General features: G+C 41.6%; 1 protein-coding gene across 2 annotated transcripts in view; it reads left to right on the top strand.

Annotated features, from left to right (window-relative positions):
• Window positions 1–741: 741 nt before the first annotated feature.
• LOC113491061 (ovostatin-like) overlaps window positions 742–17,847 on the top strand; it is a 31,801-nt gene continuing 14,695 nt past the window's right edge. For both annotated transcript variants that reach the window (XM_026867702.1, XM_026867701.1), the window contains exons 1-19: window positions 742–847; window positions 2,464–2,647; window positions 3,319–3,475; window positions 4,351–4,403; window positions 4,887–4,907; window positions 5,681–5,849; window positions 7,057–7,141; window positions 7,832–7,949; window positions 8,633–8,753; window positions 8,973–9,082; window positions 10,091–10,249; window positions 10,832–11,059; window positions 11,276–11,333; window positions 12,368–12,513; window positions 13,489–13,638; window positions 14,229–14,399; window positions 14,988–15,120; window positions 16,442–16,535; window positions 17,245–17,473. In XM_026867702.1, the coding sequence (XP_026723503.1) occupies window positions 783–847; window positions 2,464–2,647; window positions 3,319–3,475; window positions 4,351–4,403; window positions 4,887–4,907; window positions 5,681–5,849; window positions 7,057–7,141; window positions 7,832–7,949; window positions 8,633–8,753; window positions 8,973–9,082; window positions 10,091–10,249; window positions 10,832–11,059; window positions 11,276–11,333; window positions 12,368–12,513; window positions 13,489–13,638; window positions 14,229–14,399; window positions 14,988–15,120; window positions 16,442–16,535; window positions 17,245–17,473 (2,451 nt within the window). In that variant the 5' untranslated portion in view covers window positions 742–782. The remainder of the gene's footprint in view (window positions 848–2,463; window positions 2,648–3,318; window positions 3,476–4,350; window positions 4,404–4,886; window positions 4,908–5,680; window positions 5,850–7,056; window positions 7,142–7,831; window positions 7,950–8,632; window positions 8,754–8,972; window positions 9,083–10,090; window positions 10,250–10,831; window positions 11,060–11,275; window positions 11,334–12,367; window positions 12,514–13,488; window positions 13,639–14,228; window positions 14,400–14,987; window positions 15,121–16,441; window positions 16,536–17,244; window positions 17,474–17,847) is intronic.

Genomic DNA, 17,847 nt, shown 5'->3' with positions numbered 1-17,847 from the left:
TAAATTATTTTACGATTCTATGTCTTGATTATTTTGAAACTTCTTCTCAGTCAGATTTACTAAAAATTCACCAACAAGCTTACAAGTTGTTTGATGGGGGAGCAGGAATAGAGGGAAAAGCAGACTGACAGCTAGATGAGTGAACAAATCAAGCAATGCTATCAGATTCCTTTCCCTACAGATATGTTTCTCCTAACCACTGGCAAAAATGGTAGACAACTATCCAACACCATTCATTGCTGAATGTTACTGTGTGCAGTAAGAAATCCAGATTACAATTAGGAGTTTCCTTCTGTGTCATACTGCATGCAGCTATAGTCTGATGCTCTATTATTACTGCCCAGGCCCCTGTGTAGGCTCATAATAGCACTGTGTTTTGTGAGATGTATCTAGAGGAGATCGTCACAGAACAAGGAAATACTTAAGCAGTGGCAAACGCTAACAGCTTGAAATATTAAGGAACGTACAGCCCATGACATGATAATCAGAGAGGTAGGCTTCAATAAAACATTCAGATGTTCCATTCAGGAACCGGTTTGGCTTGCAATACCTCACAAAGCTATGTGAAATATGAGAGCTTTCCTAAGCTATTGTTTGAGAGTTCAAGGAGTGTGAGAACAGACAGTAGAGAGGAAGATGAACCTATGCAAATTTTATGTAGATATATTTTGTTGGAATATGATTAAAGCCACGGAGGAGGAGCACCATCTCGGGGTGGTTTAAAAGCCAGAAGACAGGCTGTCCACTTGAGATCAGTCTCTCTTCTTTCTTCACGGACAGAGATGTGGTCAAGGATTCTTCTGAGCATTCTGTCCTTGAACTGGATTGCCACAGTATCTTCGGAACCGTAAGAGATCATGCATTCTGTGTTTTTATGATAACATATTTTTTTTTCCCACCAGTTTGTTTCTTCTGGGATGCTGATATATAATAAACTGCATGTTTGAGGAATGTGTCTGAAATGGAAGTAGATGACATAGAAGGATGATTTGGAATGGTGGTCTCCATGACAAAACTGCTATTAAATCTGTTTTAAATGACAGAAATCTAGAACTGGAGTAGTTGAAGTCTGAAGTGGATAAGTAAAGTGGGGAGGAGATTCAAAACTGGATTAGCAAGTAGTACTAATGATCAAGATTGATATGCATCAGCAGTACAGAGAGCACAGTGTATGAGGAACTGCTACAGGCCACACAATGGCTGGTACTATGCTGAATGGCAATCCTAGTATTCATATGCATTTTAGTATTCATATTTGTTTGCATTCATATTCGTTTTCATATTAGTGATCTGTATCAGTGTCGGTATCAGTATTACACCTGCTGTGCCTGTACAGCACTGTCATTGTCCGTGGCTTTACACATACAGAAGATTTCAGCCACAACTTTCAAAAATACACTAACAGTAGAGCTTAAATGCCCTTCTCAAAAGTTCTAAAGAAAAACACTGTGAAAGTCAGTCTGTCTTAGAAACCCTGCCGGTTTTAACCATTTAACTTTTGGTCTTTGGATATCGTGCAGTCTGAAGTGGGCAAGTGAAAATGACAATAAAGGCAGTATGAGCAAGCAAAGATGTGGGAGAAAAAAAAAAAAAAAAAGGGAAAGGACCAGATTACCAAGAAATGATTTTGTGATTCATGTTGTGCTGCAGAACCAACTTGTCAGCTCTGTCATACATTATTAGGAAAACCTAGTTTGGCCAGCAGCAGAACCTTAAACAAATGTAGCAAATCTGAAGGAATATTTTTCAGAGGAAGAACCTGGGGAAGGAAGGCTGCCCTAATTATAGAGAGCAGTATAATCAAAAAAAGCTCAATGGAAGAAAGAAGCGAAGGAAGCCACACATGGAGAGGCATGGAAACAGAATAGATTATGCAGGTTAGATTGAGCATTCCCTGGAATAGTCTGCAAAATGGAAAAGCAGGATCATTTCTTATGCATTATGCTGATTGATTTATGTCAGTTCTTTCCTGGAGAGAGAGACAGAGAAAAATAAATTAAAAATCAGTTGCAACCATTAACTCGTATTTTTGTCATTGATCTCAAAAAGAAGCTAAATATCATTCCTCCTTAAGAGAGGTTCCAGAGGTTTAAGTATACATATAGGTCATGGGAGGATAAATGCAGCTATGTTTGTCAGGTGTTTAGACACTTTAGCAATTGGAGATGTATAAATACCTGGTATGGAAAGATGCAGTATCCTGCTGGGTAAGAGACTGCATAGAATGATGTCAGTCTTTCAGCTCAGAAAGAATTGTGAGGGACAAAAAATTTGTCATCTGTACTTTCTTAGCATATTATTCAAAATTCATTGAAAGAAATGGAAATCTTTCCACTGGTTCTGAGCAAGCTTTGGACCATGTCTTCTTTCACATGTATAGCATTTCTGTGATATTTTCTTCTTGTGTTTGCTCTGACTTCCCTCCATGACTGAACTCTCTGTTCTGGTCTTGCCTTCTTACAGTCAGTATGTGCTGCTGGTCCCAACAGTAGTGCGGAGCGACTCTCCACAGACAGCCTGTGTGCAGCTCCACAGCCTCAGCGAGCCTCTGTCCCTCAGCATCGTCCTGGAATATGGCAGTGTCCAGAAGACTCTCTTTGAGGAATTTGTGACAAAGAATGATTCCTTCAAGTGCTGCGAATTCAAGGTATTTTTCTCTTTTGAGACTACCGAAGTGGGTGTATAAGCTGAGCTGTGCAACTCTCCTTGTCAGTGAGGGAAAGAAGATGAAGAGTGCCGACAGGGAATAGGATGAAAAAGGATAAACTACTGGAAAGGCTGACAATATAGATAGGAAAAAGAAAGACATATGGGATGTAGGGGGAAGCTGGAGAAAGACTTTTCATCTTCATTTACAGAGTGAGTAGAAAAAAGTTTTAGATTGCCATCGCAAGTGCATGCACCCTCTGGCATAGTCATCATGGTCAAGCTGGAGAACTCAGTTAAGACATGCTCATTCCCTTTCCTGCAAGATCTGGACAGGTATGACAAACAAGTCCCAAGGTTAGGTCTTCCAGGATGCAGCAGGAGAAAGCACTTCAGAATTGAGCTATATGACTGGGGCAGCCTGCAAGAGATGAGGAAATGCATAGGACAGGTCATAGCTTAAAAACTTAGTACCTGATGACAAATTATGGGACTTCCACAGCAGAAATTCCCAGAAACTACCTCATTGGCAAAGATGGGGCTTCTCATGACTTTGCACAAACTATTTATAACTCGCTTGACAGTCAGTATCTTACTCAAGGGCCTTGGGCATCAGGGGACCTCAATGTACCTCATTTACCACTTTTTCTCTGGGGTTTGGTTTCTCTCCAGGTTCCTCCTGCTACTTCTGACCCCCTGGCATTCATTTCCTTCTCTGCCAAAGGCGCCACAGCCAACATAACTGAGAGAAGATCAGTGGCGATTCAGAATGTGGATAACGCTGTCTTCATCCAGACGGACAAACCCATCTACAAACCAGGACAAAAAGGTGGCTGAGGGGTTTGAGTCAGCTAGTGAACTGGGAAATGGAGTGCAAGGGTGGGTCTAGAATGACAAGGACTTCCTCTTGTGGAATAAAAGTCCATGGACTGTGACGGCCATGAACAATCCTTCAGATGGTGTATAATTGTCATCTGAGGTTGGGCTCATCGAAAATTAGTGAGAAATACAACCAATTCACAAAGTTGCAACAGATGGGTAGAGTTCATGTGTTTTTAGTGAGTTAATTGCATGGATAGGATCTTGAGTTCTGCTAAGTTTACTGAGGTCAGTCACATAAAAAGTGTCCTTAAAAATACAGAAAATAATGGGTTAAGCTTGGAATTAATAAAATTCATCTTAAAAAAGTAAGCATGTCATTTCCTGTCAACAGCTCTTTCTACTTAACTGCTAATCTGATTCACAGCACTGAGTCCATCATATTTAAATGACAGTACTAGCTGTGGAATAGTTAGTTATCTCTTTAGTATAATTATACTTCAGTATTGCACAAGTTTTACACTTAGAATAAAGACAAATTCCTCATTCTCTTCAATTTTTCCATTGAATTGGTTTGTATAAACAGTTTTTTAGTAAATGCTTCAAAGAACTGAGTCCTTCAAGAAGAATTGAAAGCACTAGAGAGTATTTGTATTTATTATAGAGGTTGTTTTAGTCCCACTGGGTCAGAACTGAAGATATTTCAGCTGACAAGTTTATTTTGGTTTTCTTTTTCACTAGCTAAGATAATCAAATCCTTTCTAGTTTTCTGGGGACTCTTTAGCTCTCTATACAAGCCTGGGCAAACTTTGTTTTAGTTGTGTGTTGAAAGTGACTTACCACTGCTAAATTAAATGATCCTCTTTTGTCTTACATCTTTTCCAGTGATGTTTCGTGTCGTCACTTTAGACGCCCAGTTCAGACCTGTTCAGGAGACAGTAAGTATGAGTGACAGTCAAAATTTGTCAAAAACTTTCTTGAGCTATGTGTTTGCTGAGACTCCCTCACTTAGAAATTGAATAAAAGTACCTGGGATAGGGCTTCTGATGGTTTTGGAGAATTGCTGTAACTCCTTAGCTTCACACTCCACTCTTTCCCTGACTTTATAGGGGGCAAAGGGTCTGAAAGCACTCCTGGAGACCTCTCACAACACTCCGATTTTGTAGTCACTTCACCTGCCCGAGATATTTAGAAGGAGACTGCATGTTTTTATAGAAAAGATAAATTCACAAACAGGTTATCCTCTTAAAATTATCTCTTTAGTTAAAGACATAAGTTTCAAATTGTTTTTCTGGCCCAGTCTTCTGCATCCAGAGAAAGATGTTCACAGCCTTCTTTATGTTCTAGTATTTCTCCAAGCTCCACGGTTAATTTATTGATGTTTTGATTTTTTTTTTCTTTCTCTTTTTTTCCTTCTCCAGTATCCCCGGATCACCATTGAGGTAAGAGATGCAACATGTCATTAAAGCACAAGTTGATTTCGAAAGACTGTGTTTCATCATAGTGTCAATAGCTGAGGGACTCTCATCCGGAGCACACTGTCTAAAGCCAACAGACTTGAGGTTGAACAGTGGCAGCACCCATTATCAAACACTAGAGGAGAAGAAATCAGCAGAATTGGAGATGTTAGTCACAGGTGGCCTGGGGTTGTTGCTGTGTCTTTCATTAGGATTCAAACAAGAGTGTTCAGTGTAGTCTTACTTTGGTAGGACTACAGTAAATGGGCTGCTGAAATAGAAGAGAATAACAACTCTGAAATGTAAGCATGAGAATAACGACTTTCTGAAATGTCATGTTCTTCTGGGGGACAGACTAACAGTGAATTTACCACATTTCACATCACTAGATCTCAAAACACTTTCTAAAGGAGGTCAGCATAATACTCCCATTTCACAGAAGGAGTTGAGTCAGAAAGGCTTATGCTAGAAGAACTACAGATAAGCAACCTGAGTCCCAGTCAGGTACTATTCCTGGATGATCTGAGATCATCTGACAGTGTAGCTAATTTCCACTTAAACATAAATGTAGGCTTGTCTAATACACAAACAGATCTGGAAAATTAATGGGAAGTCAGATCACTCGTCATCAGCCCAAACTCACATTCATCTGGTGATGCACTTAGCCAATATGCCAGGATACAAAACTTGGGAGAAGTCAAGAAGACAAGAAACAGGGTGATAAAGGTTTTGGTACATCTCTTTCTCCCACTCTTCAGGATCCAGAGCAAAACAAGATCTTCCAGTGGTTGGAGGTATCATCTAAGCATGGAATTGTCCAGCTCTCCTTTCCACTAATTCCAGAGCCTATTCTGGGATCCTATCACATTACTGTGGAGAAGAATTCAGGTGGAGAAGAGCACCAGTTCTTCAGAGTGGACGAATATGGTAAGCAAAGGTGTGAACTGCCCTGCAACAGCGAGTCTGGCTCTGCCTAGGTCAGATAGGAGATGTTAGTGCAGAGTTTAAGTGCTTTGAATTCTACACTTCATGACTGATAAGGAAAGACATGGAGACAGCTGGGTGGAGAAAGTGAAAGCAAGAAGGGAAAAAAGAAATGCTGAGAAAGGCAGCATTTTTCAGGAATTAAATTACGAGTCTAATTCTTTTCTGGGCATGGCACAAAGACACTGTGTGACTTTGGAACCCACATCCTATCATTCAGGCCTTACATTCCCCATCTGTTCAGAGGCAAAATGAATGAGTGTGGCCTGTCCTGTTTTGCAGAGTCATCACTGTATGAAGAGCACTAGGCTAAAATATGCATCAGAAATCTGAAGATATTATCTGTCAAACAGATTAAATGATGGGTACCAGGCTGTTACCAGGAGAGGCTGGATAGTGCAAGATGGAAAACAGTGGGTAGTGGGGATGCCAAAGCTCTCATGGTGGTCTGCTTACTCTCTGGAATAGACCATATCAAGGGAGTTCCTAAATTCATTCTGATTTTACAAGTTTTCTCATCTTATAGCGTCAGGTTTTCCTTAGTAGTCCCCAGAGAAAGCGTGGACTACTCCCAGTTGTTTGGGTTTTTTTGTAAGGGCAGTAAAGCACCTTTCCTCCTTACCCTCCAGAGCTTTCATACCTTCCAGTCTCCTGTGTACAGGTGCATGAGAAAAAGGCCTTTTCTAGCTATGTTGTTATTATTGCTGGTAACCTGGGACAAATGATAAGGTGAAAAGAGAGAGTGACGGTGACCTGTTTCATTTTACTCTTTCACTTAGTTGCTTATCTCCTTCAATGGGACCAGATTGAATGATAACTTCTGTTCTCTGGGGCTTAACTGGTTTGAAACATCAGCATTACTCCCACCTTTCTCTTGAAGAAAATGTACAGCCCATTAAAGTGATTTATCACAGTTCTTACTGCAGCTGTTATCATTATTAGTATGATTATTATTGCATATAAAAGACGTTATCCATCTTACAACTAAAGGTTAATTTCTCATCAATAATATCCTACAGCCAGCTCCTAGTTGGACTTTTCTTTGAACCATTTCCTCTCCTTTGTTGGTGCAAACGCTTTTGCCAACTGTTTTTTCACTGTCTTCTGCACACACAACTGCTGATAACTCATATTCACATTGCATTCTCAGTGCTGCCGAAATTTGAAGTGACAACCAGTGTGCCAGAGAGGATTTCTTTCTTTGATGAAGAAATCAGAGCAAACGTTTGTGCTTCGTAAGTATCAGAGCTGAGAACAACACGTTTGTGCACAAGAAACACAGAAGAGAGGATGGTGTGCCACACTGGGAAGCAGGGACCCTGCTGCTGATTCAGAGTATGGGTTAGAGCAATTCCTGTAGCTATCATTTCCATGACATGACCTATGATAACTCTCCTCCTGCTGCAGAATTAGAACTTGGAGGGTTTGTTTGTGTCCAACAGTTTGGATATATCAAGCAGTACATACTCTCTGTTATTTTTTATTATTACAGAAAAGGTGAGAAAGAGTAGAGAAGGAGAGTCTATCATCAGAATTGCTGGCCAAAGGGCAGGCTGGCATGAGCTAAAGAGGTGAATAGGGATCTTTCTGCAATATGTCCTGCTTTGTCTACGGCACTAATGAGAAAAACAAGCAGCAGGGAATGATCTCCTCACCCTGAGTCGAGCACCACTTTAGAGCTTCAGACCTTGAAAAATGACTACGCCAAGACAATGGTAAAGCAGGACTTTATAACAAGGTGCCAGAAACAGCGTAAAAATAGTTGAAGGAAATTCTGCTAGGGCTAACTGATCCTAAACCCCATCTGTTCTTCTGTCTGTTCTCTGGGCACTCCTAAGGGTTTTAAAGTCTACATTGCTCTGCAATCTTTCCAGGTTTCATACTAAGTCCACGTGATTGGATTGTTGTGTCTCTTCCTCTCCTAGGTACACTTATGGCCAACCGGTGCAAGGGAATGTCCGAATCAATGTGTGTCAGCGTCGCTTTTATAGTTTACGATGTGAGAAAAAGCAGAGAGAAACCTGTGAAGCTGTCACTGGACTGGTATGATACAGGGCAAGGCCTTTCTTCCCAGCCAGCTTTACCACCCAACATACAGCACAGTGTTTGGTGGCCTCATTCATTTCCTGGGGAACACCAGAGACATAATCCCAGAGGCATGTTTGTTCTCACTATATCACAGGTAACGCAGAAAGTCCATGAACGTAGGTTTTACCAGTGACCTCCTTAGGAGACTTTGAATTTTCCCTCAGAAAGAGTCAGTATGAGGGAGGGAAGCTTATCAAACTATAAATCTATGATCATTCCTAAAACACTGAAGCTGTGTTCTTACCAAATCTAATCAGCAGACCTCTGCTGGCAGTCTCTGAGGACACAATGTTAAACCAATGTTTAACTTCTCCACTAGATCAGACTCAAAGGGCTCTGGTCCTAGAGCTCAGGCATCATGCAAGATGGGTTTAAGGAGGAGCACGCGCATAGAAAGGACATGGGGTAATGCGGGGAGACGTTTCCAGGTGCAAGGGTAAATGTTATTGAAACAATGGGCTGGGAAGGGAGCCAGGGAGTGAGAAGTCTAAGGTAGGAGGGGAGTGAGTAGAAAAGAAGAGCTGAAGAAGAGGTGAGCAGAGGCAGTGAAGCTCTTCAGAGACCCACCAATACAGATTCAGGAGCGATTTTCCAAACCTTGAGAAAAATGGGCTTTCCCCTTTGTGCTTCTTTTTCAGCTAGGGAAGGATGGCTGCCTCAACACCATCATCTCCGTCAAAACATTCCAGCTCTACCGCAGCTATGCCAGGATGTACACCAGCCTCAATGTAGAAAGCATCGTCACCGAAAACGGGACAGGTAACACCAAATGGAGGTTGGAAGTAGCTGAGTAAAGCTCACAGGTGGTACTTTCTGAGGAGTGTCCTGGATCCTGATCTGTGTGGCAAACAACCACTATATTCTTTATGTAGCTCTCCCTCCAGAGCATCTCTGCTCCACACAGCTTTTCAAAAGTAACTTTTTTCTGCCCATGTCTGACTTCTGTTTCCTCCTCTTTATACTGGGTGTGTCTCACAGGCATCCAGATAAAAGACTACAACTATGTTGGAGTCAACCAAGAAAATGACAGAGTGATGTTCAAGAATATGGATCTCTATTACAAGAGGGGAATTCCTTACTCTGGTGAGGTGGGTACCTGAGAGGATACATTTAGATCAGAACTCCCTGAGGTCCAGCATGTTGATCTCTGAGTTATTCCATTTAAGGCTGTCCCCTAATTGTGCTGCTAAAGTCCCATGATAACACTGCCTAACAGTGACAGCTGCAAAGTTCTGTCGGTGCTTTAGATGCCCCTAGAGAAAATAAGAATATTGTATCATACCTGGATTATTAGGGTCTCTCTTCTGCCTTAGATGGATAAGTGAAAGGTGATATGAATGGGGAAGAAGAGTCTGCAAGAAACTACAGCAACGTTTGTGCCTAAACCAAAGGTAGAAATTACCCTGCATTGCATCACACAGTCCCGGGGAATTTTATTTAAAGCAGTGTAGATATTGGAGCACATTTCAACTTCCTAGAAACCTGCTCACACAGGATAAACCCAGGCATAGAAAAGAGAATGAGCTCTCCAGCATCGACCTGATATGCAATGGGGACAGAGGGCATGCAGGAGCTTGGAGATGCTACTGAGCTCCACAGGCTACCTGTGGCCAAGAAGTCATCTGATTGCTTTAGGCTTGTTAATCAGTGCTCTCCAAAGAGTATGTGCCCTCGAGTCCCTCTGTTTCTATTTGCTCAGGAAGGGACAGCATGAGGTAAGAATTTAAGCCATCATCTCTCCTTCAGTAGTCTTTAATTTATGTGATGGCCCATTAAGATAATAGTCACTGAAGAGAAATAGAGGATTTAGGATTAAAAGAATCTTTTATATGAGATCATGTATATAAACAGTTCCTTCTCCTCCTGTCACATATTATTTGTACTTGCACTGACGGGAATTGCCTGCCTTTGCCTGTCACGGAACTCCTGCTCCTTCAAAACATTGAGGAGCATTTGTCTCTTAAATACATTTCACTCTTGATTTCTACTCCCTGCAACTGCCCTCAGTGCCTAAGTGACAGTCCTGTGGTGAGCAGATCATTTCCTATTCTTCTTGTTTTATTTTTCTGAATTTCTCGGGTATTCTTTGTGTTCAGATCGCTGTGACAAATGTGGATGGTGAGCCCATTGCCGATAAGACCATCCTGCTGGAGCTCAATGGAAACTATCTGGCCAACTATACCACTGACAAGAACGGCACTGCTGCTTTTTCCATCGACACGTCCAACTTCTTTGATCCCAATTTTAAGTTGAGAGTAAGTATATGTAGGCTTTAGTCTAACTCTTGAAAAAAATACTTCATTGGAGAGAAAGGATTAGAAGGAATTGGTGGGTGCTGGCAGGATTGTTTCAGATGAGGAAAGTAGGCAGTTAGTGCACCAACACCTGCAACCTGCGTGAAACTGATATGAGAGAACAGCAGTGCCTGAGAAGTGCCTGTTACCATCCAATGCTCTTCTCTTGTTGTCATGCCTTTTCTCCAGTGTGATAGGAGGATCTGAGAAAAAGAAGACCGTTTGAGAACAATGCCATTCTAACTCACAAGAAGTCCGAGCAGTTTACTCAACCTGTCTCAAGCCTGCAAGAATCTGAAATAACCTCCCTACCGCAGTATGCCATACGTGTCTGGATACATTAAGGTGTCCAGAAGGCCTCCCACTCCAGACTCATGAAACACATTTTTCACACCAGCTCTTGCTCTTGGCTTAAACAGTCCCACAAAATCAGCTTTGCAACAGAATATTTTAGAGGGAAGAGGCCTTTGCCTCTTGTCTGCCTGACTGTTTTTTTTCCCCCCACTTTGTTGATTCCCCATGTATGACTCTTCTGCTTCATAGGTGAGGCAGGCACCAGATGACTGTGAAGACTTCTTCATCTGGAGGAATGATGATGAGCCCCAAGCCTTATTCGTTGTCCAGCGTTTCTACTCACGGACCAACAGCTTTGTGAAAATTGAGCCCGTGAAGGAGAAGCTCAGCTGTGGCCATCAGCAAGCGATCATTGTTCACTATGTCCTGAACAGTGAGGGCTACAAGAATGCCAGGCACACAAACTTCTACTATGTGGTAAGTGCTACCCTGACTCCCAAAACATCTATTTTCTTTCACCTTCTCTTGAACACCATATAAGGCAGAAATCTCCAAACCAGACAGTGGTTACAAATCACAACTCAACTTGATGACCTTTGAAGCCTCCCAGAACACTACTCAAAATCAACGATTTCATGGGAGAAAGGAGGAGGTGCTTTTGATCCTGTCTCACGAGGTTTTTTCTGTGCTCAGGTGATGACAAAAGGAAAAATTATTCTCAGTGGACAGAAGAAAGTCAACATATTTGGTGGTAAGTTCTAGATCATATTACTACTGATACTTCAGAACATTGTTCTGAGCACCAGAGCATTTTGTAAGAAGGGATGAAAACAGAGAACTGTGGCTGAATGAGGTAGGAGTTCTTAAACCCCATGGCCTATCACCTCTCAAAGTATCACTTGCTTTTGCTATAGCATCTAGCCAATCCCCCATATCATAATGACATTTATCTTGTTAGTTGAAAGATAAAAACTTTGTTGTGACCAAACACAAGGAATGTTATAGTCTTCTGTTTTATTTCTTGCCAAGGAGAATTTACAATTTCACAGTTATTCTTTGACATCCTAGTCTCCACCAACTAGAACACTAAAACTTTTTAAAATTTGAAATAATAGGTGTCCCATTTGTTAGGGATATTTAGGAGCTAACTGCTTGGAATACATTGAATTTTGAGCAATCTCCAAATACCCACAAATGACAATGATCCTACCAATCACAGCAAACTAAACTTTGTTCTTTCATTGTTAAAAGCATCTTTTCTTGCAGAACCTGGTCTATTTCCAGTCTTCAGTAAGTGGCTTAAGTAAGCTTCATTCCACATATAGGACTTGTTTAATATTTGCCATCTTTGGTCTTAAGCTTAATTTCCCATCCCTGCTCTAGTAGCTGTCACTCCTGCAGATAAGATAAGACTTTTGTATGTCTTAGTCTTAAGAGAGCACTTCCTTCGCTCATGTAGGAGGTTTTAGGTTTGAGACCCAAAGGCAATGTTGTGCTCTTCTCATAGCAATCATGCACAGATTGCCCTGTCCGACTTCTACTCAGCTCAGACCCCTCTCTGCAAAGCACCCTGCCTGCTCTCAGCATCCTCCAGTTTGTATCTGTTGTCTTGCTGATGGAAACTGTTCCTCAATCACTGAGAGATGAATCTTCCAGTATCCAACTGACCTGTTTTTTAAAGGTGCTTCTGGGTTATGGATAAATATGTGGTCCTTCTACCCAAGCTGAGGTTTGTCTAATCTCTTTTGTTGGCTTCTCCTCCCCTGTTGCATGTTCCTTCCACAGCTCCCAGAGGTACATTCTCCATCACACTGACTGTCTCCGAGGAGCTTGGTCCCAGTGCCAGACTGTTGCTCTACACAGTGCATCCTCTTGGGGAGATAGTGGCTGACAGCTCTTGGATAAACAGCGATATATGCTTCAAAAACAAGGTGAAAATCTTTGCTTTCTTATTAAGGCTATATCATCTGGCTTTTTGCTGAGAACAGTTAGGGAATGACTTCTTCAAGAGCCCTGCACTTAGGATGGCCTTTAGGAAGGGAAAAGGTACAGATGTGCCTGGGAACATGAGGAGCTGTCCCTGGAATTGACATGTGTGCTCAGACTTAGGCAAAGTTCTCAACGGAGTGGGGAGAAGGAGGTTGTTGTGGTTTAAACCCAGCCAGCAACTAAGTACCATGCAGCCATCCGCTAAAAGTGGGGAAAAAAAGTAAAACGCATGTGCTAAGGACAATTTAATAACTAAAATAAAATCAAATATAACAACAATAATAATAATTGTTGTTATTATTATTACTATTATTGTAATGAAAAGGGATAGAACAAAAAGAGATAAATAAAACCAGAGAAAATAGAACAGGTGATGCACAATGCAATTGCTCACCACCCATTGACCAACACCCAGACAGTCCCTGAGCAGTGATCCGCCCCTCCTGGCCGACTCTCCCCAGTTTATGTGCTGAGCATGATGTTCTATTGCATGGAATATCCCTTTGGCTAGTTTGGGTCAGCTGCCCTGGCTTCCTCTTCCAGCTTCTTGTACTCCCACGCACTGGCAGAACACGGGAAACCGTAAAATCCTTAACTTAGGATAAGCGTTACTTAGCAACAACTAAACCATCAGTGTTCTATCAACATTATGCTCACACTGAATTCAAAGCATAGCACTGTAGCAGATACTAGGAAGAAAATTAACTCTGTCCCAACCAAACCCAGGACAGAGGTGACCAGGGACTTATAGAAGTTGTGACTTTTCATAGAATGGGGAGTCAGAAGGGCCATCCAGCAGCAGGAATTTTGCCCCACAGAGAATAGAGTGAGTGCTGGTGAAAGGTGAGATTTAGAACTATGTACCAAGATGATTCTCCTAATTTCTGTGTGGTTGTCTTGAATTTATTCGTTTCCAGCTCCAGCTCGAGTTCTCTGAGAAGCAGGGTCTCCCAGGCTCTAAAGTCAGCCTCCACCTTGAAGCTGCTCCCAACTCCTACTGTGCCCTGCGAGCTGTAGATCAGAGTGTCCTCCTTCTTCATTCTGGGCGAGAGTTATCTGCTGAGAGAGTAAGCCACATCCCCAGTCCTGTGTTCTTTTGACCTAGAGGCATCCAGAATCACATTCCAGATCCCACCTGTGATCTCTGCCGCTGACTGTAATTTTATTTTTTCCTTGGAAACAGACATCTCAGTGATTAAAGAAAGGTCTATGACAGTTGACTTTGGAAAGCATAAAAGTGTAAGACATATCCCAAGAATATGCCCAATGTAAATCCTTGAAAGCATAGTTCCTCCATGGGGAGTGATTATGTCAAAATTGCATTTTATGACTCAAATAGGCCTTGGGCCCAGAACAAAAGTTGTAGATGTCAGCTAGTATCTTGTCAAACTCCGATCTGCTCTTTGCATAATTCAGGAGTATATCTCTGTGCTTTTTGCTCGAGTTTACCCCATAAAGCCATTGCAGATCAAAAAAAGGATTGTAGAGTCCAGTCCTTCTTGTGTATCATCAACCAGCCAAATTGCTTATTCATCACTAGGCAAACCAACTGTGGTCTAAAGAACTGCTCAGTGGCCACCATAAGCTTTGAATATATGTGATTTTGCACCTGCCTGGGACCTTCCTTGTGTTTACACTAGTTGTTCTCACCTCCCAGGTGTACTACCAGCTGCGTGTGAGTGATTTATATGGCTATTACTACAATGGCCTCAACCTGGAAGATGACAAGCCAGAGGCATGTACCCCAGTCAAAACGACCTTTTTTGATGGCTTGTACTATGAACCTGTGAATGTCAGCCGTGATGGTGATGTCTACAACATTTTCAGGGTATGTGCACTATGTGGTTCTTTAAGTGGGAGGTATTCCAGAAGAATTCATACACATTATCCAGCTTTCTCAGGTGGTGGCTCTTACTGGAAAGAGAAGGCAGGTAATGCCTGGAATTGCCTAAAGTCTCCAGTCACCCAGTTTCTGCCTTCTTATCCCCAACTCTTACTCAGGAAGACTGAAACGCATTGGTAGATATTGTCACTGGGATTCTACCCATGTTTCAGCAGACATTTCCTAAACAGGACCATGGCCTTGGCTCATGACCTCGGGCATTCCTAGTAAAGATCTGAGTCGGTGATGCAGGCCACTTGGTTGCTGATACACTTGCCTCCACTCCCCACCAGCCTCATGGCCTAAGAACTAACATAAGCCCCATCATTACTGCTCTTCCCAGAACACCAGGCATCTCTGCTCCACAAGAAAGGCACAGAGGTTGTAGAGGAAGAGTTGTGACATTCAGGACTGAAAGGATGGGATATGAGGAGGGAGGAGGGAGATGGGGTATGATAACCCAGGTGGGAGAAGTGACATGCACTGGTAGCTAGTGCATGCCCCGAGTGACATGATTGCTTCTTTCACATTCAGGATATGGGCCTGAAGGTTTTCACCAACTCTGCGTTACGGAAGCCAGTTCTGTGCAATGAAGAAAGATCAGATCCAGAAGATTACCCCATCTATTTTGACCATGGTGTCACACATGTCAGTACTTATGGAGCAGGTAAAAGAAGGTTCATACTCTATCTGGGGTCCCCATCTACCTGGTCTTCAAAACTGTTGCCTGTATAGAATAACAACCAGCATGTTGAGGGGTTTTTTTTGGGGAATAGGTCTATGTGTCCCAGTTTGCCTCTATAAATCTCTTTCTGACTGTCCTTGCAGCAGCATCAATCCTCTCTCATTTAGGTACAGGATGCCTACAGAAAAGACAGGAAATACTGGGACGATATTTCTTTCATAAACTGCCATTAGTTTTTCAGGGTTTTACATGTCAAAACCTTTCATCAAATCAAAGTTCCATTAAATATTTAAAATGAAATGCCAATGCAGAAAAATAATGGCAATTCCCAATGTCAAGAATTCACACAGCACTTACCATACTTAGCACACAGTCTCCAAAGCCTTCAGAGATCCTTCTCCAAGTCAGGTTGCTCATCAAAAGGGCAAAAGTAGCAGTCATACGTTGTCAAAAGGGAAATTGCTATTCAATAGTAGGAAAAAGTTCTTCCCCATGAGAGTAGTGGTACACTAGTAGAGGTTCTCGGGGAGGTTTTGGAATCTCCATCATTGCAGGTTTTCAAAACTTAGCTGGAGAAGACCCTTGAGTTACATGATCTGACTTTGAAGTTAGTTCTACTTCAAGGAAATTGGACTAGAGAAGTCCAGAAGTTCCTCCCAAAGTAGATTTTTAAATGATTCTGTGATTCTAAGATTTTAAGTCCAGCAAAAGTACTGTTATTTCCATGTAATGTCTAGGAGATCTGAGGTACCTTCATGCTAAATGAGTTGTTAGACATCACAAGAGAGTTCATGGCAAAATTAGAAAGAGAATCTTGATTCCTAATATCAGACCTGTAGTTTGACTATAAGAACAAAAATAGTCTTCCAATGGACTGGATATTCAGCTCCAATTTTAACTACTGAATGGGACAAAAATGGTTGAGTTCTCAGGGAGGTTTGTGAAGCATTATAAGCTTTGGTGACAATATTGGCTACTGCTGCCCATTTGCAAATTAAAGAGAGGTAGAGGATAAGAAACATGTCTTTCTAACTGAATGATGAGACCTTTCAATATGAAGTTAAATGTCCTGTGAAATAGCTAAAATTTCTAGTATTTTCCCATGGGAAAAGAGAAGAGACAAGAAATTGTTTCTTCCCATACCCTATATCTGTTAAAATTTTCTTTTTCTTTTAATGGGAAAAAGAATGGGAAAATGATGAAACTGAATATTTTAGTGTTCATTTGTGATGTTGAGCATGTCTTCAGATTCTTCTGGCCTGATGTCTCTAATATTATATTTTAACCATACACAATCTTCTAGATGAATCAAGGATTATTGGTGGGAGTAACAGTGTTGTTAACACTGTTCGGAAGTTCTTCCCTGAGACCTGGATTTGGGATCTGGTTCATACTGAGTAAGTATTTCTATCTTCACTTCTTTTCCCCCATGTGGATTTTTTGAATTGATACATGTTGCTGACATGAATTCTGAGAAGCAGCCATGGAACATATGTCTGCTTTGTAGATGTGGGTCGCCTTTTCCCATCTTGCTCCATGACCATTGAGCTCCCAATCTTGTACACAGTGTCAAGCCTACCCGAACTGTGAATGACATCTATTCCGTGCTCTGCCCCCATCCTTCTGATGGGTAGAAAGAATAAGTGCTAAGAGTTAAATAAAAGCATATGTTCTGGAGTGAGCAGGTGCGAAACTTGCTATTATTCAGCAAATTTTTAATTCAGCAGCAGAAAACTGAGGTTGTTTTGGATTTTTTTTCCAGGCTAACATAGCATCTACAATGAGAATATCTTCATCTTCGGCTGCACTAGAACATTAATCCAAATGTATTTATCCTAAGCTGTATGTTTGGGCATTATGGTATTTAAACAAATGGTATTTATAAATTTAAAAAGCTGAGTATTCTTCCAAGTGCTTTTTAACATGTAGTTCACCAGCACCTTCATCTTTACTTCTAGTTTTATAATATTTTTTTAAAATATGGAGAGGTATCTTGCAGAAAGTGAGAATAAAACAGAAGCACTAACTCAAGCAGGAAGCCCTTCTATAATTTGGCTTGAAAATGCCAAAAATAATTTCTCATTCTGTTTTTCTTACTTTCCTCAGTTCCAGGGGAGAAGTTAATGTCTTTTACACCATTCCTGACACCATCACAGAATGGAAAGCTAGTGCTTTCTGCGTGCAGGATGATGCTGGTTTTGGCATCTCTTCACCTGTTTCACTGACAGCTTTCCAACCATTCTTTGTGGATCTCACCTTGCCCTACTCTGTCATCCGAGGGGAGAAATTTAATTTAATAGCCAACGTCTTCAACTACCTCAAGAAATGCATCCAGGTATATCAAGTTCCCTTTTACTCCCTATATGTTTTGTCTGTATCCCAGAGCTCCCAGCATTCTCCTGCATAACGCACCAGAAATGCAGAAGTCTTTAACTTAGGCTTTAGCCTGACACATTACTCTCTCACCCTCTCTCCCTGGACCCTTTCCCATGTCGTAACATTAGGAAAATGTGGCTGATGATCACTGTGGCTGGTCCATGGAAGATAAGAGCTTGCTTCTTCTGCCTACATAATTTAGTTCTTTTATTTGCTGCTGAAGGAGGAATTAGAGCAGGGAGTATGGGTACTGTACTGTGCAAGACACAATACACACTGAGTATGTTGTATGTAGCAGTAACTCATAGGAAGACTTGACTAATAAGCACAGAC

The sequence above is a fragment of the Athene cunicularia genome (genome assembly GCF_003259725.1).
Source record: "Athene cunicularia isolate RWA chromosome 1 unlocalized genomic scaffold, athCun1 chr1_part2, whole genome shotgun sequence".
Lineage (NCBI taxonomy): Eukaryota > Metazoa > Chordata > Aves > Strigiformes > Strigidae > Athene > Athene cunicularia.
Note: the sequence above shows the minus strand (reverse complement) of the source record. Positions and strands in the feature narration are given on the sequence as shown.